The sequence below is a fragment of the Rhinolophus ferrumequinum genome, chromosome 11 (genome assembly GCF_004115265.2).
Source record: "Rhinolophus ferrumequinum isolate MPI-CBG mRhiFer1 chromosome 11, mRhiFer1_v1.p, whole genome shotgun sequence".
Classification (NCBI taxonomy): Eukaryota; Metazoa; Chordata; class Mammalia; order Chiroptera; family Rhinolophidae; genus Rhinolophus; species Rhinolophus ferrumequinum.
Genome location: NC_046294.1, coordinates 7,802,380 through 7,824,294, shown reverse-complemented (window position 1 = coordinate 7,824,294; position 21,915 = coordinate 7,802,380). Strand labels below are relative to the sequence as shown.

Below are 21,915 nucleotides of genomic sequence, written 5' to 3'. Positions count from 1 at the left end.
GTTACCAAAATGTCTGCCACTCAAAATATCACTACATTTAACAACTTTTTATGTGAGCTTTCCCTGTGAGAATGTAAAGGATATAGCTTTATACATAGCTTCTTTTTGTTTTGACTGACCAGGCTTCCCAAAAACTGTCACTCCATCATTTCATTAACCACAGCACTTCTTTATACAGATTTTATTTCATTTTAAATACAAATTTAGAAATAAGGCATACATTATATAAATACTCAGAATAGAAAAGATTTAATAGCCATATTATAATGTAAACATTCTGCAAGGGTAGTAAAGATTAAACAGCATTTGCCCAATCTCACTGCTGGTCCACTGGATATATGTTACTGGTCATATAGAATCAGGCCTGGTCATTTTATCCAAGTTGTGTGCAGAAAGATCCTCTTTCCCAGAAACCCGTGAAACAAAATTCTCTTTCCTATTTTTTTTTTAAAACCTTCTCCTCTGTTTCTTCATGCTCATCTCACCTATTTCTTTCTTGTGAGAACTTTCTCTAAGTCCCTTTGCCTGTCTGGGGCTCCTTTGTGTCCTATTCTAGAGACGCACATTGTCCAAGGGCTCTACAGAGAGGGGCTCTTATGCAACCCACCGGCATGATGTATTATTCCACGAGTTTCCTTTCACTTCATTTTATCAGTGGCCTTCATGGTCCTAGAGCTCCGAGTACAGATTTAGTAAAACCCTGTATTAGTCAGCTCAGGCTACTATAACAAAACACCATCGATTGGTGGCTGAAACAACAGAAATTTATTTTTCTCAAGTTCTGGAGGCTGGGAAGTCCAAGGTCCAGGGGCAGGGTGATTTGGGTCCTGGTGAGAGCTCTCTTCTTGGCTTAAGGACAACTGTCTTCTTGCTGTGTCCTCACAGAGGGAAATCTCTCTGGTGTCTCTTTTTATAAGGGCACTAGTCCCATCATGAGGGTCCCACCTCATGACCTCATGTAAAGCTAATTACCTCTCAAAAGCCTCATCTTCAAATACCATTTTATTGGGGATTAGGGCTTCAATATATGAATTTGTGGCAACACAATTCAGTCCATAGCAGATCCCTTGTATTCTAGACATTATACAGAATCTACTATGTTAAATGCCTATGTTAGTATAAAGGACATTTGTGATGTGTTAAAATTTCCAATACAGTAGTCCCTCCTTATCCACAGGAAACACGTTCCAAGACCCCTCATGGATGCCTGAAACAGGATAGCACCAAACCCTATAAATCTTGTTTTTCTTTCTTACACATATATACATACTTATGATAAAGTTTAAATTGTAAATTAGATAAAGTAAGAGAGTAACAATAACTAATAAAATAGGACAATTGTACCAATATATTGTAATAAAAGTTATGTGAATATGGCATTGTTAAATAGAATAAGCTACCTGCACACAAGCTCTGTGATACCATGACAGTTGATCTGATAACTGAGCTGGCCATGAAGTGACTAAAGAGCATATACACATGGATACACTAGACAAAGGGATGATTCACGGCCCCGGGCGGGATGGAATGGGATGGAGATTTCATCTTGCTACTCAGAACGGCAAGCAATTTAAAACATATGAATTGTTTACTTCTGGAATTCTCCATTTAATATTTTTGAACTGCTATTGGCAGTGGGTAACTGAAACCACGCAAAGCAAAACCGTGGATCAAAGCATGCTACTGCATTGCAGCCTGTCGTATATGGTTTCAGTTGGTCTCAAAGATTTACGGGCAACAGATTTGAGAAGAAGCGTTGCTATACTGAGTATCTATTTACAAACAGGAGGGTTGCTTGTGAGAAGATCTATCGTTGATTCTTTAAAGTTTCAAGGGCAAAGTTTCACTTATTAAAACATCACCTACATTTCCAAGTGTGCCTTCTTTTTGATAATTTTTACAGCAGGTTGTTATTATCCCCATATCTAACCTGTTCCTGTTTCTCAGGTTTGGAAGGAGGTTAATTTTCAAATGGTGTCTCCTCCAATTCACCATTGCTGACATCTGTGCATCCTTTTCTCCCACCCTCCTCATTTACTGCTTGCTACGCTTCTGGGCTGGCCTTTGTATCAGCAGCATCCTGACAAATAATGTTTTGCTTAGTAAGTAAAAACTTTGGATCTTTGACCTTTTCCAAGCCCTCTTTTTGACTTTGAAATTCCAACTTTGTTTGAAGTCAAAATCCTGTTTGTGTTTTCTTTCAGTTATCGAATGGACAATGCCCAGATTCCAAGCCATGGGAATGACAGTGACAATCTGCTTTGCTTCTGTGGGACAGATGCTTCTGGGAGGACTGGCTTTTGTCATTCGAGACTGGCACATCCTTCAGCTGGTGCTTACTGCACCGTTATTTGTCTTGTTTCTTGCCTCAAGGTATAAACTGTCTTTCTTCCTTTGTCTTAGAGGATCCTGCGAAGCAAGGTACAGGGACCAAGACACAGGATTTGGTCTATTTGGTCCTTAGTCAACACTTGAACACATGCTCTACTCATCTGTGCCTTATATACAATTCGAGAAGCAGAACAGGTAGGATTGCCAGGTAACATCAAGGACACTCAGTTAAATTAGAATTTCAGATAAACGACTTTTTTTTGGGTATAATATCCCAAATACTGCATGGTGCACAGTTAATCTAAAAATTATTTATTGTTTATATACAATTTCTATTTATCTGAGAGTTCTGTATTTTTATTTACTAACCTGATAAAAATAGGGTGTCCCAGTAAAGTAAAATTTCAAATAAACAACAAATACTTTTTAGTGTTAATATGTCTAAAATATTACATGGGACATAGTTATACTCAAGAGTTACTCACATTCACTGTTTAAATTCAAATTTAACTCGGCACACTATTTTTATTTGCTAAAACTGGTAAGGTCCCCTTGAATAAAAGGGGGGCCAATGTGACTCCCACCGTATGTTCCCAGCAATGCAGTTGTCCTCACTGCATGGAGCAGGCATCCTCACAGTTTCCCAGTTATGGTACAAGAGACCATGAGTTTACATGTCCTGGTATAACAAAACAAAGGGTAGGTATTAGATGGAAGGGGAGAGGCATTTCAGGACACAGGATGTGTGAAAAATGGGTAAATAATGGTTGGTTGCACCTCTGTCTTCTTCTTTGATCAGGTGGCTGGCAGAGTCTGCTCGGTGGCTGATTATCACCAACAAACCCGAAAAGGGCTTAAAGGAACTTAGAAAAGCTGCACTCAAGAATGGAATAAAGAATGCTGGAGACAGCCTAACCATGGAGGTGAACAGGAAAGGGAGTTGATTATGGGATGCCGGGAAGACATGGCCTGACACGTACACTAGTTGGTGTCCCTAAGATGAACAAAGGGTGGGAACACAGGTCTTCTTACCTAACTTCCCTGGTTCTCAATGGCTGTTAACATTGCTTGAGTTAACATTAAGAGAGAATATGCTCTTGCTGAAAGGATTGGACCCAGAGATTTTACTCAACAGAGGCAGATATATATCATTTAGTATTATATTTATAATTGTAAATATTGTACATATGTCACTTAGCAAAATGTCCTTAAGCGTAGTTAACGTTGTAGCAAATGGCAGGATTTCTTTTCTTTTTATGGGTGAATATGTGTGTAATATCATATTTTCTTTATCCATTTATCCATTGATGGACATTTAGGTTGTTCCCATGGTTTGGCTATTGTGAATAGTTCTGCAATGAACATGCATGTGCAAATATCTCTTCAAGGTCCTGTTCACAATTCTTTTGAATATCTACCCAGAAGAGAGATTATGGGATAATATAATAGTTCTAATTTTAATTTTTTGAGGAAGCTCCATACTGTCTCTATAGTGGCTACACCATTTCACATTCCTACCAACAGTGTACAGGGTACCCCTTTCTCCACATCCTCTCCAACACTTATCTTCTTTTTAATAATAGTCATCCTAACTGGTGTGAAGTGATAACTCACTGTAGTTTCGATTTGAGTTAATGATTAGTGATGATGAACACTTTCCATGTACCTGTTGGCCATTTGTATGTCATCTTTGGAGAAATATCTATTCATTTTGTATGCCCATCTTTAAATTGAGTGATTTGGCTTTTTTGCTATTGAGTTGTAGAAGTTCCCTATGTATTCTGGATGTTAACCCTTTATCACACACATGATTTGTAATATTTTCTCCCATTCCCATAGGTGCTTTTTCATTTTGTTAATTGTTTCCTAGCTGTGTAGAAGCTGTTTAGTTTGATGTTAGTCCCATTTGTTATTTTTGCTTGTTGCCTGTGCTTTTGCTGTCATATCCAAGAAATCATTGCCAAGACAGATATCAAGTTTTCTCCTATGTTTTCTTTAGAAATTTTACAGTCTTGGGTCTTACATTTTAGTCTTTAACCCATTTTGAGTTGATTTTTGAGTATAGTGTAAGATAAGTTTCCAGTTTCATTCTTTTTCATATGGATATCCAGTTTTCCCAACATCACTTATTGACGACACTATTCTGTCTCCATTGTGAATTCTTGGCACCACTGTCAGAGATGAATTGACCGTATATGCATGGGTTAATGGTTGGGCTCTCTATTCTGTTCCATTGGTCTATATGTCTGTTTTTATGCCAGTACCATACCCTTGGTTACTGTAGCTTTGCAATATATTTTGAAATCAAAACATATAATGTCCTGATTATCCTAACATTGTTCCTGCTCAAAATGCTTTGACTGCTAGGGGTCTTCTATGTTTTTATATGAGTTTAAGGACTGTTGTTTCTATTTCTGTATAGAATGACATTGGGATTTTAAAAAAAAATTAAATTTATTTTTCAATTATAGTCGACATTCTGTATTACTTTATGTTAGTTTCAGGTATACAGCATAGTGGTTAGACATTTGTATAATTTATGAAGTGATTCACCCTGATTAGTGTAGCGTCCACCTGAAACTATCCATAGTTATTACAGTATGAATGTATTCTCTATGCTGTGCTTCACAGTCCCATGACTATTTTGTAACTACCAATTTGTACTTATATTAATCCTTTCACCTTTTCACTCAGCCTACCAACACCCCTCTCATCTGGCAACCATCAGTTTGTTCTCAGTATCTATGAGTCTGTTTTTGTTTTGTTTGTTCATTTATTTTGTTCTTTAGATTACATATATAAGTGAGATCATATGGAATTTGTGTTTCTGTGTCGGACCTATTTCACTTAGCATAATACCTTTAGGTCCATCCATGCTGTCACAAATGGTAAAATTTTATTATTTTTTATGGCCAAGCAATATTCCATTACATATATGTACCACCTGTTCTTTATCCAGTCGTGTATTGATGGGTACTTAGGTTGCTTCTGTATCTTGGCTATTGTAAATAATGCTGCAATGAACGTAGGGGTGCATATACCTTTTCAAATTAGTGTTTTGGATTTCTTCAGATAAGTACCCAGAAGTGGAATTGCTGGGTCATAAGGTAGTTGTATTTTTAATTTTCTGAGGAACCTCCATACTATTTTCCATAGTGGCTGCACCAATTTGCAATCCCACCAACAGTGCACAAGGATTCCGTTTTCTATACGTTCTTGCCAACACTTGTTTTTTGATTTATTGATGGCCATTCTGACAGGTGTGAGGTGATATCTCATTGTGCTTTTAATTGCATTTCTCTGATGATTAATGATGTTGAGCATCTTTTATATATCTATTGGCTATCTGTATGTCCTCTTTGGAGAAATGTCTATTCAAGTCTTCTGCCCATTTTGTAAACGGATTGTTTGTGTTTTTTGGTGTTGAGTTGTAGGAGTTCTTTATATATATTTGATATTAACCCCTTATTGGATGTATCATTGACAAATATCTTTTCCCGTTCAGTAGGTTGACTTATTGTTTTGTGGAAGGTTTTCTTTGCTATGCAAAAACTTTTTACTTTGATGTAGTCCTATTGGTTTATTTTTTCTTTTGTTTCCCTTGTCTGAAAAGATTTATCAGAAAAAATATTACTAAGAGCAATGTCAGAGGGTTTTCTGTCAGAGAGTTTATTGCCTATGTTTTTTCTTTCTTTCTTTCTTTCTTTCTTTCTTTCTTTCTTTCTTTCTTTCTTTCTTTCTTTCTTTCTTTCTTTCTTTCTTTCTTTCTTTCTTTCCTTCCTTCCTTCCTTCCTTCCTTCCTTCCTTCCTTCCTTCCTTCCTTCCTTCCTTCCTTCCTTCTCTTCCTTCCTTCCTTCCTTCCTTCCTTCCTTCCTTCCTTCCTTTCTTTTTTTAAATGGGGGAATATTGGAAACAGTGTGTTTTTCCAGGACCCATCAGCTCCATGTCAAGTTGTTGTTTTCAATCTGTTGTGGAGGGTGCAGCTCAGCTCCAGGTCAAGTTGTTGTTTCCAATCTAGCAGTTGTGGAGGGCGCAGCTCACTGGCCCATGTGGGAATTGAACTGGCGACCTTGGTGTTATGAGCACCGTGCTCTAACCACTGAGCAAACCAGCTGTCCTGCCTATATTTTCTTCTAGGAGTTTTATAGTTTTGGGTTTTACATTTAATTTTTAATCCATTTTGAGTTTTTTCTTGTATATGGTGTAAGAAGGTGATCTATTTTCATTTTTTGCACATTCCCCCACCATTTATTGAATAGATTACCTTTACCCCATTGTATATTCTTGCCTTCTTTGTTATAGATTAATTGACCATATAGGCTTGTGTTTATTTCTGGGCTCTCTATTCTGTTACATTGGTCTCTGTGTCTGTTTTTATACCAGTATCATGCTGTTTTGATTACTGTGGCCTTGTAGTATAATTTAATATCAGTTAGCATGACACCTCCAACTTTTTTCTTCTTTCTCAAGATTGCTATGGCTGTTTGGGGTCTTTTGTGGTTCCATATAAATTTTAGGGTTATTTGTTCTAGTTCTGTTAAAAATGCCATTGGTATTTTGATAGGGATTGCATTGATTCTGTAGATTGCTTTGGGTAGTATGCACATTTTTTTTTAATTTTATTTTTTAAATTTATTGGGGTGACAATTGTTAGTAAAATTACATAGATTTCAGGTGTGCAATTCTGTATCACATCATCCATAAATTACACTGTGTGTTCACCACCCAGAGTCAGTTCCCCTTCCATCACCATATATTTGATCCCCCTCACCCTCATCTCCCACCCCCCAACCCCCTTACCCTCTGGTAACCACTAAATTACGTTCCCCAGATTAATTTTCAAACCCATGGCCATCCTGTGGTCACCGACTGCCCTCCAATCCCCTCACCCTCCCCCCCACCCCCCCACCCCTCCCGCCCATCTAGCAACCCTCAGTTTTTCCTCTTTGTCTCCAAAACTGTTTCTGATTAGTTCATTCACTTATTCTTTTCTTTAGAATCCGCAAATAAGTGAGATCATATGGTACTTATCTTTCTCTGTCTGACTTATTTCACTTAACATAATGTTCTCTAGGTCCATCCATGTTGTTGCAAATGGTAAGATTTCTTTCTTCTTTATGGCTGCGTAATACTCCATTGTATAAATGTACCACAGTTTCTTAATCCAGTCATCTACCGATGGTAGTATGCACATTTTAATGATGTTAATTCTTCCTATCCATAAGCATGGTATATGCTTCCATTTATTTGTATCTTTCAATTTCTTTTGTCAATATCTTATAATTTTCCAAGTACAGGTCTTTTACCTCCTTGGTTAGATTTGTTCCTAGGTATTTTATTTATTTATTTTTGGAAGTGTTGTAAGTGGGATTGTTTTCTTTTTCTTTTTTTAAAGTTTATTGGGGTGACAATTGTTAATAAAGTTACACAGATTTCAGGTGTACAATTCTGTATTACCTCATCTATAAATCCCATTGTGTGTTCACCAGCCAGAGACCTTCCATCATCATATATTTGATCCCCTTTACCGTCATCTACCACCCCCCTTCCCCCTTCCCCTCTGGTAACCACTAAACTTTTGTCTGTGTCTATGAGTTTTTGTTTCTCATTTGTTTGTCTTGTTCTTTTGTTTCTGATTTATATACCACATATCAGTGAAATCATATTGTTCTCTGTTTTTGCTGTCTGACTTATTTCGCTTAGCAATATAATCTCAAGATCCATCCATGTTGTCACAAATGGTCCTATTTCATCTTTTCTTACCACCAAATAGTATTCCACTGTGTATCTGTACCACAACTTCTTTATCCATTCATCTATTAAAGGACATTTTGGTTGTTTCCATGTCTAGGCCACCATAAATAAAGCTGCAGTGAACATTGGAGCACACTTGTCTTTATGGATAAATGTTTTCAGATTTTTTGGGTAGATACCCAGGAGAGGGTTTGCTGGGTCATGTGGTAATTCTATTCTTAATTTTTTGAGGAACCTCTACACTGCATTCCATAGCAGCTGCACCAGACTGCATTCCCACCAACAGTGTATGAGGGTTCCTTTTTCTCCACAGCCTCTCCAACACTTGTTATTATTTGTCTTGTTGATGATAGCCATTCTAACTGGGGTGAGGTGATATCTCATTGTGTTTTTTATTTGCATTTCTTTTTTTTTCTTTTTTTTTTTATTTATTTGCATTTCTCTGATGATTAGTGATGTTGAGCATTCATTTTTTCATATGTCTATTTGCCATTTGTATGTCCTCTGTGGAGAAATGTCTCTTCAGGTCCTCTGCCTATTTCTCAATTGGATTGTTTTTTTGTTGTTGTTGAGTTGCATGAGTTCCTTGTATATTTTGGATATTAGCCCCTGATCAGAGACACTGTTTGCAAAAATCTCCCATTCAGTTGGTTGGCTCTTGGCTCTTTATTTTGTCGATGGTTTCTTTTGCTGTGCAGAAACTTTTAAGTTTGATATAGTCCCATTTGTTTATTTTAGCTTTTACTTCCTTGCCTTTGGAGTCAAATTCATAAAACCCTCTTTGAACCCAAGGTGCATAAGTTTAGTAGCTATGTTTTCTTCTATGCAGTTTATTGTTTCAGGTCTTATGCTTAAGTCTTTGATCCATTTTAAATTAATTTTGGTACATGGTGACAGATAGCAGTCCAGTTTCATTCTTTTGCACATGGCTTTCCAATTCTCCCAGCACCATTTATTGAAGAGGCTGTCTTTTCTCCATTTTATGCTTTTGGCTTCTTTGTCAAAAATTACCTGTCCATATTTATGTGGTTTTATTTCTGGGTTCTCAATTCTATTCCATTGGTCTATGTGTCTGTTTTTCAGCCAATACCATGCTGTTTTGATTATTGTTGCCTTGTAGTACAAGCTAAAGTCAGGGAGTGTGATACCTCCAGCATTGTTCTTTTTTCTTAGGATTGCTTTGGCTATTCAGGGTCTTTTGTGGTTCCAAACCAATCTGATGATTTTTTGTTGTATTCCTTTTAAAGATGCCATTGGGATTTTGATGGGGATTGTGTTAAATCTGTATATTCCTTTGGGTAATACAGCCATTTTAACTATATTGATTCTTCCAATCCATGAGCACGGAATGTCTTTCCACTTCTTTGTGTCCTCTTCAATTTCTTTTAAAAATGTCTTATAGTTTTCAGCATATAGGTCTTTCACATCCTTGGTTAAGTTTATTCCTGGGTATTTTATTCTTTTTGCTGCAATTGTAAAAGTAATTGTTTTTTTTTTATATATATATCTTTTTCTGAGATTTCATTGTTAGTATATAGGAATGCAATGGACTTTTGTACGTTGATTTTGTAGTCGGCAACTTGACTGTATTAGTTGATTGTTTCTAATAGCTTTTTGGTGGAGTCTTTAGGGTTTTCTATATATAGCATCATGTCATCTGCAAAGAGTGACAATTTAACTTCTTCATTCCCAATTTGGATGCCTTTTATTTCTTTCTCTTGCATGCTTGATCTGGCGAGGACTTCTAACACTGTTGAAAAGCAGAGGTGATAGGGGACAGTCCTGTCGTGTTCCTGAACATAGAGCAAAGGGCTTCAGTTTTTCACTGTTAATTATGAGATTAGCTGAGATTTTGACATATATGGCTTTTATTATGTTAAGGTGCTATCCTTCTATACCTATGTTATTAAGTATTTGAATCATAAATGGATGTTGTATCTTGTCAAATGCTTTTTCTGCATCCATTGATATAGTCATATGATTTTTGTCCTTTATTTTGTTTATGTGATGTATCACATTGATGGATTTGTGTATGTTGAACCATCCTTGTGCCCCTGGGATGATCCTTACTTGATCATGATGAATAATCTTTTTAATGTTTGTTGCATTCAATTTGCTAGAATTTTGTTTAGTATTTTTCTTCTGTATTCATCATATATATTGATCTGTAGTTTTCTTTTTGTGTGTTGTCCTTACCAGGTTTTGGTATCAGGGTAATGTTGGCCACATAAAATGAGTTAGGGAGTATTGTCTCTTCTTCAATTTTTTGGGAAGAGTTTGAGCAGGATTGGTATTAGATCCTCTTTGAAGGTTTGGTAGAATTCACTAGTGAAGCCATCTGGTCCTAGACTTTTGCTTTGGGAAGGTTTTGGATGACTGATTCAATTTTGTTACTGGTGATTGGTCTGTTTAGATTTTCCAATTCTTCATGGTTCACTGTAGGAAGGCTATATGTTTCTAAGAACTGTCCATTTCTTCTAGATTATTGAATTTAGTGGCATATAGTCCTTCATTGTATTCTTGGATGATCCTTTGTATTTCTGTGGCATCCGTGATAACTTCCCCTCTTTCATTTCTGATTTTGTTTATTAGTGTCTTCTCTCTTTTTATCTTAGTGAACCTAGCCAAGGGTTTGTCAGTTTTGTTACTCTTTTCAAAGAACCAGCTCTTTGTCACATTAATTTTTTCTATTGTCTTTTTGTTCTCTATTTCATTTAGTTCTGCTCTGATTTTGATTATTTCCTTTCTTCTGCTGACCTTGGGTTTCATTTGTTCTTTTTTTTTTAATTAAAGTTATTGGGGTGACAATTGTTAGTAAAGTTACATAGATTTCAGGTGTACAATTCTGTATTACATCATCTATAAATCCCATTGTGTGTTCACCACCCAGAGTCAGTTTTCCTTCCATTACCATATATTTGTTCCCCTTTACCCATATCTACCACCCCCTGCCCCCCTTACCCTCTGGTAACCACTAAACCATTGTCTGTGTCTATGAATTTTCGTTTCTCATTCGTTTGTCTTGTTCTTTTGTTGTTTTTGGTTTGTATACCACATATCAGTGAAATCATATGGTTCTCTGCTTTTTCTGTCTGATTTATTTCACTTAGCATTACAATCTCAAGATCCATCCATGTTGTCACAAATGGTCCTATTTCATCTTTTCTATTCTTTTTCTAGTTCTTTAAGATGTAACATGAGGTTATTTATTTGGGACTTTTCTTGTTTCTTGAGATAGGCCTGTAATGATATAAATTTCCCTCTTAAAAACTGCTTTCGTTGCATCCCCCAAATTTTGGTAGGATGTATTTTCATTCTCATTTGTTTCTATGTATCTTTTGATCTCTCTTCTAATTTCTTCTTTGACCCGGTCGTTCTTTAAAAGTATGTTGTTTAATCTCCATGTATTTGTGGTTTTTCCTGCTTTCTTTTTGCAGTTGATATCCAATTTCAAAGCCTTGTGATCAGAGAATATGCTTGGTATGATTTCATTCTTCTTAAATTTGCTGAGGCTAGTTTTATGTCCCAATATATGATCTATCTTTGAGAATGTTCCATGTACTCTAGAAAAAAATGTATAGTGTGATGTTTTAGGATGAAGTGCTCTATAAATGTCAATTATGTCCATTTCATCTAATGTGTCATTTAGGGCTGCTATTTCATTATTTATTTTCTGTTTGGGTGATCTATCCATAGCTGTCAATGATGTATTTAAGTCCCCTAGTATAATTGTGTTTTGGTCAATTTCTCCCTTTAGTTCTGTTAGTAGTTGCGTGGTATATTTCGGTGCTCCCTGATTGGGGGCATAAATATTGATGACTGTTATGTCTTCTTGTTGTATAGTCCCCTTTACTATTATGAAGTGTCCATCTTTGTCTCTTGTTACCTTTTTCACCGTGATGTCTGTTTCATCTGATATCAGTATGGATACACCTGATTTTCCCTGGATACCATTTACTTAGAGTGTCAATTTCCACCCTTTCACTTTGAGTCTGTGCTCGTCCTTGTAACTGAGATGTGTCTCTTGGAGGGAGCATATGGTTGGGTTTAGTTTTTTGATCCAATCTGCTACACTGTGCCTTTTTATTGTTAAATTCAGTCCATTTACATTTAGGGTGATTATTGATATGTGAGGATTTCCTATCATTCTATCTTTAGTTTTCTGGTAAGACTGTGTCTCCATTGTTTCTTTGCCTTTTTGTTGTTGTCTATTATTTCTGTGTGGTGGTATTCTATGATTTTTCCCTCTGTTTCTTCTTTTATTACGGTATATATTTCAGTTCTAGTTTTTTTTTTTTTTTTGAGTGGTTACCCTTAAGTTTATGTAAAGAAAGTTTGATATTTAGAGTATTCCATTTTCTTCAGCATGCTTACTTTCTCCATTCCCATATTCCGGTTCAGGCCTTTACTCTCCCCTTTTTTATGTTTTGGTTGCCACAAATTGTCCCTGTTGATGGTGGTTGAAAGCCTCCTTTAGTATTTCTTGTAGTGCAGGTCGTGTATTAGAAAATTCCCTCAGCTTCTGTATATCTGGAAAGGTTTTTATTCCTCCTTCATATCTAAAGGATATCTTTGCTGGGTATATTATTCTTGGCTCATAATTTCTCTCTTTCAATAGTTTGAATATTTGGTTCCACTCCCTCCTGGCTTGTAGAGTTTCTGCTGAAAAATCTGATGATAATCTAATGGGCTTTCCTTTGTAGGTTATCGTCTTCTTTTCCCTGGCTGCCTTGAGGATTCTTTCTTTGTCATTGATTTTTGACAGCTTCAATACAATGTGCCTTGGAGAAGGCCTATTGGGCTTAAGGTAATTAGGAGTTCCATTTGCTTCTTGGATTCGAGGATCCAGTTCTTTTCACAAGTTTGGGAAGTTCTCATTGACTATTTGTGTAAATATACTCTCTGTTCCCTTCTCTCTTTCTTCTCCTTCTGGTATGCCCATTATTCTTATATTGCTTTTTCTGATGGAGTCAGAAAGTTCTTGTAGAGTTCTTCCATTTCTTTTAAGTCTCAAGTCTCTTTCTTCTTCCATCTGTGTCATTTCCAGGTTTCTATCTTTGAGGTCACTGATTCTTTCCTCCATCTGGTCAACTCTATTACCTAAGCTGGCTATTTCATTCTTCATTTCTTCTATTGAGTTCTTAATCTCCAGAAATTCTATTTGGTTCTTTTTTAAAATTTTCAATCTCTTTGGTAAAATGTTCATGTTGTTCTTTGATTGTGTTTTTGAGTTCATTAAACTGCCTTTCTGTGTTTTGTTGCATCTCGTTGAGTTTTTTTAAGAACTGCAATGTTGAATTCTCTGTCATTTAAGTCACATATTTCCATATCTTTAAGTTCATTCACTTTGTTTCTGAGCTGTCTTGTTGCCTTGGTTATTCATGGCAGTTAATGATTTATTATTTCTCTTCCTAGACGTCTACAGGAGTGGGTTCTGCAACAGGTTGATAAGAAGATGTCTTTCTGTTGTTTTACAGTACATGTTGATAGAATGTTTTATTTTCTCTCTGACTGCAGCCTTTTTTTCTCTCTCACACTGTAGTGTTTTGTTTTTTCTGCACTATTCTAGCTTCTCACACTATGGGGGGATTCTCTGGGAGGCAGGCTTCTCCTCTGTAAACAGTTCGCCTGGGTCATAGGGCGCTGCATCCATGTGGGGATGCGGAGAGCTTTTAAAGTTCCAAAGCTGTTCCTACATCAGATTCAGAGCCCGTGTGTTTCAGCAGCTCTGTTTACTCCTGTAGGGATCCGCCTAGATAGGTGGGGTCAGGGGCGGGGTGGGTTGTGAGAAGTGGCCCAGAGCAATGGTGGCGACCACCACCACAGTCAGTCCTACTTCCACAGCTCCCTCCCCTTTGCTGGAACTAGTTGGGCTGTGAATCTGTGTCTGCGGACCACAGTTCTCAGAACTGCAAATATTCTGTTCTATTGATCTGACACTATTACTGTTCCACTTCTAGCACTGGGCAGGTGGGGGCAGGGTGAGATCTGGCAGGGTCGGGAGGGGGCGGCTAGTCTTAGTGCCTACAGCTTCCATTCTCTGCGGCAGTGAGGGCTTAAACCACCGTTATCAACCTTCTTCCCTCAGTCTTTGCCCCAAGGTCTCTTCCGTGAGTGTTGGGTTCAGCCGTGTTATATGCTGTCCCCTCAGTCCTGTGGGACATAAACGGAACCCTAGCAATCCAAGTTCTTCCCTCTCCCGCAGCTGTGGTAGTTCCAGGATGCAGTGAACTCAGAGCACTGAGCTAGGTCTGCGTCTGGTGCCTGCGTGGCCCCATCTCCACACTTCTCCCTTCCCCCTCTCCTGCTCGAGCAATTTGCCCACCTTTAGGTGAATTCAGTAGTGATCCTCTTTGTCTTGCCTGTCTGCTGTGCAGGGAGTCCTTTGTGGAGTTATAGTTGTGCAATTTGTTGTAAATTCTGTCTGGAAGATCTGTCCATTGATCTATCCATATCAATGGGGTGCTAAGTCCCCTACTATCACAATGTTACCGTCAATCTCTCTGTTTATGTCTATCAATGTTTGCTTTATGTATTTAGGTGCTCCTATGTTTATTTAGGCTCATCTCATGCTGCCATTTTGATGACGTCTGATCGGGTTTGTTTTCTTAACTTCTCTTTCTAATAGTTTCTTATTGGAATATACAAATGCAACCTATTTCTGAACATTAATTTTGTATCCTGCTACTCTACTGAATTATCATTTTTTTGGGGGGGAATCTTTAGGGTTCTCTCTGTATACAAATAATTACAGTTTTGTTTCTTCCTTGTTAATTTGGATGCCTTTTATTTCTTTTTCTTGTCTGATTGCTGTGGCTAGGACTTCCAATACTATGTTGCATAAAAGTGTGAAAGTGGACATCTTGTCTTGTTCCTGATCTTAAGGAAAATGCTTTTAGCTTTTCCCTATAGAGTATGTTAGTTGCGGGTTTGTCATCTATGGCCTTAATTATGTTGAGGTAAGTTCCATCTATTCCCACTTTGTTGAGAATTTTTTTATCATAAATGTATGCTGGATTTTGTCAAATGCTTTTTCTGCATCTATTTATATGATCGTATGATTTTTATCCTTCACTTTGTTTATGTGGCATATCACATTAATTGATTTGTGGATATTGAACCAACCTTGCATCCTAGGAATATATCTCACTTGATCATGGTTTATGATCTTTTTAATGTATTGCTGAATTTGGTTTGCTAATATATTTTCTTCTTGTATATGATTTTATTATGAAGACTGTTATGGGAAACTACAATGTTACTACTAGTGTTATTTACCTGTGCAACCTTGTATTTTCATTTAAATATTTATTTATTTATTTTTATTAGTTTCAGGTGTACAAAACAATGTAATAGTTAGACATTTATCATTTATATCCCTCACAAAATGATGACCCCCTCCCCCAGTCTACTACACTTTTGACATTGCATACAGCCATTACATTTCCATTGTCTCTATTCCTAATGCTGTACTCCACTTTTTGTAAATATATATATGTATATGTGTGTGTATATATACATATATATATGTGTATATATAGTGTGTATATATATATGTATGTGTATATATATAGTATATATGTGTGTGTGTGTGTGTGTATATACATATACACATATATATATATAAAATTATAATTGACATTCATTATTGTTCAGCTTCAGCTTCAGGTGTACAGTGCAGTGATCAAGCAAGTACACCGTCCCTGAAGTGGTCTCTCTAATAAGACAGGTGTCCATTGGATACCCTACAAAATCTTTGCAACATTATTGATTACATTCCTCAAACTGACTTTCGTATCCCCTTGGCAATCTTGTGATTACCGATTGTGCTTTCTAATCCCCTCTTCTTTTCCCTCATCCCACCCCCTCCCATCTACCAACCCTCGGTTTTTCCTCTATATCACTGAGACTGTTTCTGATTATTTTGTTCATTTATTCTATTCTTTAGATTCCACATATAAGTGAGATCATATGGTATTTGTCTTTTTCTGTCTGACTTATTTTACTTAGCATAATGTTCTCTAGGCCCATTCATATAATTGCAAATGGTAAGATTTCATTCTTCTTTATGGCCGAGTAATACTCCATTGTATAAATGTACCACAGTTTCTTAATCCAGTCATCTACCGATGGGCATTTTTTTTTTTTTTTTTTTAGTCATATCATGACTATTGTGAATAGTGCTGCAATAAACATAGGGGTGCATAAATATTTTCGAATTAATGTTTTAGATTTCTCTGGATATATACCTGGGAGTGGAATTGCTGGGTCATAAGGTAGTTCCATTTTTAGTTTCTTGAGAAACTTCTCTACTGATTTCTATAATGGCTGCACTGATCCGCAATGCCACCAGCAGTGCACAAGGGATCCTTTTTCTCCACATCCTCATCAGCACTTGTTGTTTATTTATTGATGATAGCCATTTAGACTCTATTAGACTTATTTCCACTCTGATCTTTATGATTTCCTTCCTTTACTACCTTTGGGCTTTGTTTGCCATTCTTTTTCTAGTTCCTTTAGATGTAAAGTTAGACTGTTTATTTAAGATTTTTCTTGTTTCCTGAGGTAGGTCTGTATTGCTATGAGTTTCCCTCTTAGGACTGCTTTTACTGTATCCCATAGATTTTGAGTTATTGTGGTATTGTTTTCATTTGTCTGAATTTCATTTGACTGTTTGATTTATTCCTTGATCTCATTTTATTTATGTGTTTTTCAGTTTTTTTCTTATAATTGATTTCTAGTTTCATACTATTGTGGTTGGAGAAAATGCTTGATGTGATCTTAATCTTCTTAAATTTATTGAGACTTGTGTTGTGGCCTAATATGTGGCCTACATTGGAAAATGTTCCATGTGCACTTAAGAAGAGTGTATATTCCGCTGTTTTGGGGTGAAATGCTCTAAAAATATAAATTAAATCCATCCGGTCTAGTGTGTCATTTTCCCCCCTTTTTTCCCTTTTTCTGCCTCCCCCTACACACTCCAGTTCACGTCATTGTTCCTCAGTCTAGTTGTGTAGGACACAGCTCCCTGGCCCATGCTGGTATTATGAGCCTTGTACTTTCCCCGGCTGAGGCAGTTGGTTGCCGGTCATTGGTCAGTCGCTCACAGCAGCCCACAGCTGCTCACGCTGGCCACCGGCCACTCATGGCAGCACACGGTAGCACACAGCAGCACACAGCAGCCCACAGCAGCTCATGACAGTTCATGCTGACCTCTGGCTGCTCATGGCAGCTCAGCTCCAGGGAAAGCCATTGTTCACAATCTTAGCTATAGATGGGTGCATCTCACTGGCCCATCTGGGAATCAAATCAGTGACCTCAGCATTAGGAGCACAGCGCTCCTGCTCTAAACAATTGAGTTATCTGGCTGCCCCTCCAGCAGTTCAGTGGCAGTTTGATGCTTTCAATCTAGTTGTGGAGGGTGCAGCTCACTGGCCCATGTAGGAATCGAGCCAGCAACCCTGTTGTTCAGAGCTCATACTCTAAGCAGTTGAGCCACCTGGCTGCCCCACCTTCTTGTTTTCTTAATTTCATTTTCAGATAATTTGTTGCTGATGTATAGAAGTGCAACAGATTTTTATATGTTGATTTTAAGTCCTGCAACTTGACTGAATTCATTTTAGTTCTAACAATTTTTTGGATGTGTCTTTAGGGTTTTCTACATATCATGCTGTCTGCAAACAATGATAATTTTACTTCTTCCTTTCTGATTTTGATGCTTTTTATTTCTTTTTCTTACCTAATTGCTCTGGCTAGGACTTCTAGTCCTATGTTGAATTGAAGTGGCATCCTTGTCTAGTTCCAGATCTTAGAGGAAAAGCTTTCAGTTTTCACTATTGAGTCTGATGTTAGCTGTGGGATTTTTATTTAAGGTACATTCTTTCAGTACCTAATTTGTGGATAGGTTAAATCTCCTTCCTTGTATTCCCTTTGGGCTTATTTTGCTGTTCTTTTTCCAGATCCCTTAAGTATAAGGATAAACTATTGATTTTTCTTGTTTCTTTAGGTAGGACTGCATTGCTATGAATTTCCCTCTTAGGACTGCTTTCGCTGTGTCCCATAGATTTTGGGTCATCGTGTTTTCATTTTTGTTTGTCTTGAGATATCTTTTGATTTCTTCCTTGATCTCATTGTTGACCCATTCATTGTTTAGTAACATGTTATTCAGCCTCCATGTATTTGTGTGTCTTCCAGTTTTTTTCTTGTAATTAATTTCTAATTTCATAGCACTGTGACCTCATCAGAGCTATGGTATGATATTGGTATGATTTCAATTTTCTTAAATTTATTGAGACTTTATTTGTGTTCTAACATGTGATCTATCTTGGAAAATATTCCATGTACACTAGAGAAGAACATGTATTCTGCAGCTTTGGGGTGAAATGCTCTGAAAATATTGATTAAATCCAACTGGTCCAATGTGTCATTTAAGGCTATTATTTCCATAGTGATTTTCTGTCTGGAAACCTGTCCCTTGTTGTCAGAGGTGTGTTGAAGTCCCCTTCTATGATAGTATTACTGTTGATCTCTGTCTTTATGTCAGTCAATATCTGTTTTATATATTTAGGTGCTCTTATGTTGGATGCATAGATGTTGACTAGGGTTATGTCCTCTTGTTGGATCGATCCATTTATTATTATGTAGTGCCCATCTTTGTCTTTTAATATATTCTTCATTTTAAAGTCTATTTTGTCGTATATAAGTATTGCAATTCCAGCTTTTTTCTCTTTTCCATTTGCATGAAATATCTTACTCCAACCCTTCACTTTCAGCCTGTGTGTGTCTTTTGATCTGAGGTGAGTCTCTTGTATACAACATATACAAGGGTCTTGCTTTCTTATCCACTCAGCCACCCTATGTTTTTGATTGGAGAATTTAATCCATTTACATTTAAAGTGATTATTGATAGGTACATAGTTATTGGCACTTTTTTATTTGTAGTTAGATTGTTTTCATCTTTCTTCTGCTTCAGAAGCCCTTTTGATATTTCCTGCAATGCTGGCTTGGTGGTAATAAATTCCTTTAGCTTATTCTTTTCTGGGAAGTTCTTTATTTCTCCTTCAATTTTAAATGATAGCCTCACTGGATAAAGCAATCTAGGTTGTAGGTCTTTGTATTTTATCACTTTGAATACCTCCTGCCACTCCTCCTGGCCTGCAAAGTTTCTGTAGAAAAGTCATTTCATCGTCTTATAGGAGTTCCCTTGTATGTAACCTGCTGTCTTTCTCTAGCTGCTTTTAGGATTCTCTCTTTGTCTTTAATCTTTGCCATTTTAACTATAATGTGTCTTGGTGTGGACCTGTTTGGGTTTATCCTGGTTGGAACTCTTTGCATTTCCTTGGCTTGTATGTTGGTTCCCTTCACCAGGTTAGGGAAGTTTTCGGTCATTATTCCTTCAAATATGTTCTCGATCCCTTGGTCCCTCTCGTCACCTTCTGGTATTCCTATGATGTGCATATTGTTGCTCTTGACATTATCCCAGAGGTCTCTTAAACCATTTTCATTGTTTTTTATTCTTTGTTCTTTGTGTTGTTCTGTTTGGGTGATCTCTGCTAACTCGTCTTCTAAGTTGCTGATTCAATCCTCTGCTTCATCTAACCTGCTGGTAATTCCTTCAAGTGTGTTCTTTATTTCAGTAATTGTGTTCTTTAGTTCTAACTGGTTGTTCATTATGATTTCTCTATCCTTCTTTAAGTCGTCACTAAGCTCCTTAAACATTCTTATCATCAGTGTTCTGAACTCTGTCTCTGATAGGTTGGTTACCTCTATTTCATTTGGTTCCAATTCTGGAGGTTTCTTCTGTTCTTTTATTTGGGACATGTTTCTTTGTTTCCCCATTCTGGCTGACTCTCTGTGTTTGCTTTGATGTATTAGGTAAATCCCCTAGGGTTCTCAGTCTTTGCTGGATGGTCTTATGTAGTATGTGTCCTTTATATTTGACTTGCACCACTTACCTATTCTCCTGTTCATGTGCTCCAGAGGTGACCCTTGTGTTGTGTATATTCTCCTGTTAAAGTGGAGGTTTAATTGCTTTTGGCTTGTCAGTAGGTGGGATTGACTCCTAGACTGACTAGTTTTGAGAATTGGATATGCACATAGTGTATGAGCAGCTGTGTAAGGGTTGACCCCTCAGATGAGGCTTGGCCCCTATGGGCTATTGTGCCTGTAGAGAATTCCCTCTGGGTGTGTCACTTGTAGGTCAAACCTGGTAATACTCTGGTTTGGTCTGGAGTTGGCCTCTGGGTGTGTTTGAATCTTGTGCCTCTTGGGCTGGGTCCTGGTGTAGGGCAATTTCAGAACAAAACAAATCAACAGGCACAACAACAACAACAAAGAAAAAACCAAATATACTCACATGTTAAAACAACCCATAACCAATGCTCAACACAGGCAAAAATATCAAAAACACACACACACAAAAATCGATACAGAAAAATGGAAAGAGGGAGGAAAAGTAGGGCAAGGGGCAAGGAAAAGAAAACAGAAGAGAGAGAGAAAGGGGGAAAATATATATGCTAAAAATGATAATAATACTAAAACAAAACAAAACAACAACAATAAATTAAAAAACGAAAAGCAGCACCAGTCTTGACTTAAGTCCACCAAGCTATCTCCAGGTTGTCCTCTGCTGTACAAAGACTCCTCTTTGTCTTGTGGAGGCAGAGCCGGCCACCTGGTGTCGAGTGACCTTGGCACTGCAGTTCTAGATGAGTGGGGTTATGGGGTGTGGTTGGTAGTTTTTACAAAGTAAGTGCAGTTTCTGCTCTCTCTTGCACAAACGCGTGCTGAGAGCACCATAGCCAGCCACTGGGAGATGGGCTTATTCCCTGTACACAGGTCTGCTGAGTCTTAGGGCACTTCTGTCAGGGGCTGTGGGGACGTGAGATTTCTGAGCTGCTGACCCCTGCATGTGTCTCCACAGCTGTAATTGCCCTGCCAGGAACAACCCAGAAAAGGTGAGGGCTGGGAAGTCAGCTGCCTTTTGTCTCCGTGCCTAGGCTCTTCCCTATGTCACAGCTGCAAGCCAGCTTTTTCCAGGTATTGAGCCCTATAGCTCCTCTGTAATCTGACACTACTCCTCAGTTCAGGGACCAGCTTGAGACTTTGGAAGGGCGGGGATAGGATTGCTGTGGGAAAGTGGGGGAGGGGCCCAGGTATGGAGTTTGCTTTTTGTCCCACCTATGGCCCAGCTGGAGATCTCAGCTGAGGTTACTGCCTCAAACACTGGACATGCAGCTCTCTCGGCAGGAGAGAGTAGCTGTGGGGCGCACATAATGTTGTCTGTGTCTATGAGTTTTTGTTTGTTTGTTCATTTGTTGCTTTCTGTTTTATATCCCACATGAGTGACATCACATGGTTCTTGACTTTTTCCATCTGACTTATTTTGCTTAGCAGGATATTCTCAAGATGCATCCATGTTGTGGCAAAAGGCAGTATTTCATCTTTTTCTGATGGCTGAGTAGTATTGCATTATATATATGCACCACACCTTTATCCAATCATCCATTGAAGGATGCTTTGGTTGATTCCGTGTCTTGGCCACCGTGAATAATGCTGCAATAGGGGTACATATATCCTTACAGATAAATGTTTTCAAATTTTCCAGTAGATACCCAGGAAAGGGATTGCTGGGTCATATGATACTTCTATTCTTAATTTTTTGGAGGAAACTCCATACTGTTTTCCATAGTGTCTGTACCATTTTACATTCCCAGCAACAGTGTATGTGGATTACTTTTTCTCCACAACATCTCAACATTTGTTATTACTTCTCTTGTTGATAGAAGCCATTCTAACAGGTGTGAGGTGATATCTCATTGTGGTTTTGAT

General features: G+C 37.7%; 1 protein-coding gene across 3 annotated transcripts in view; it reads left to right on the top strand.

The window, feature by feature from the left end:
* Nucleotides 1-21,915, top strand: part of LOC117029609 (solute carrier family 22 member 9-like) — a 38,738-nt gene that overhangs the window by 6,755 nt on the left and 10,068 nt on the right. For all 3 annotated transcript variants that reach the window (XM_033118829.1, XM_033118828.1, XM_033118830.1), the window contains 3 exons: nucleotides 1,948-2,102; nucleotides 2,205-2,373; nucleotides 3,131-3,254. In XM_033118829.1, coding sequence (XP_032974720.1) covers nucleotides 1,948-2,102; nucleotides 2,205-2,373; nucleotides 3,131-3,254 — 448 coding nt within the window. The remainder of the gene's footprint in view (nucleotides 1-1,947; nucleotides 2,103-2,204; nucleotides 2,374-3,130; nucleotides 3,255-21,915) is intronic.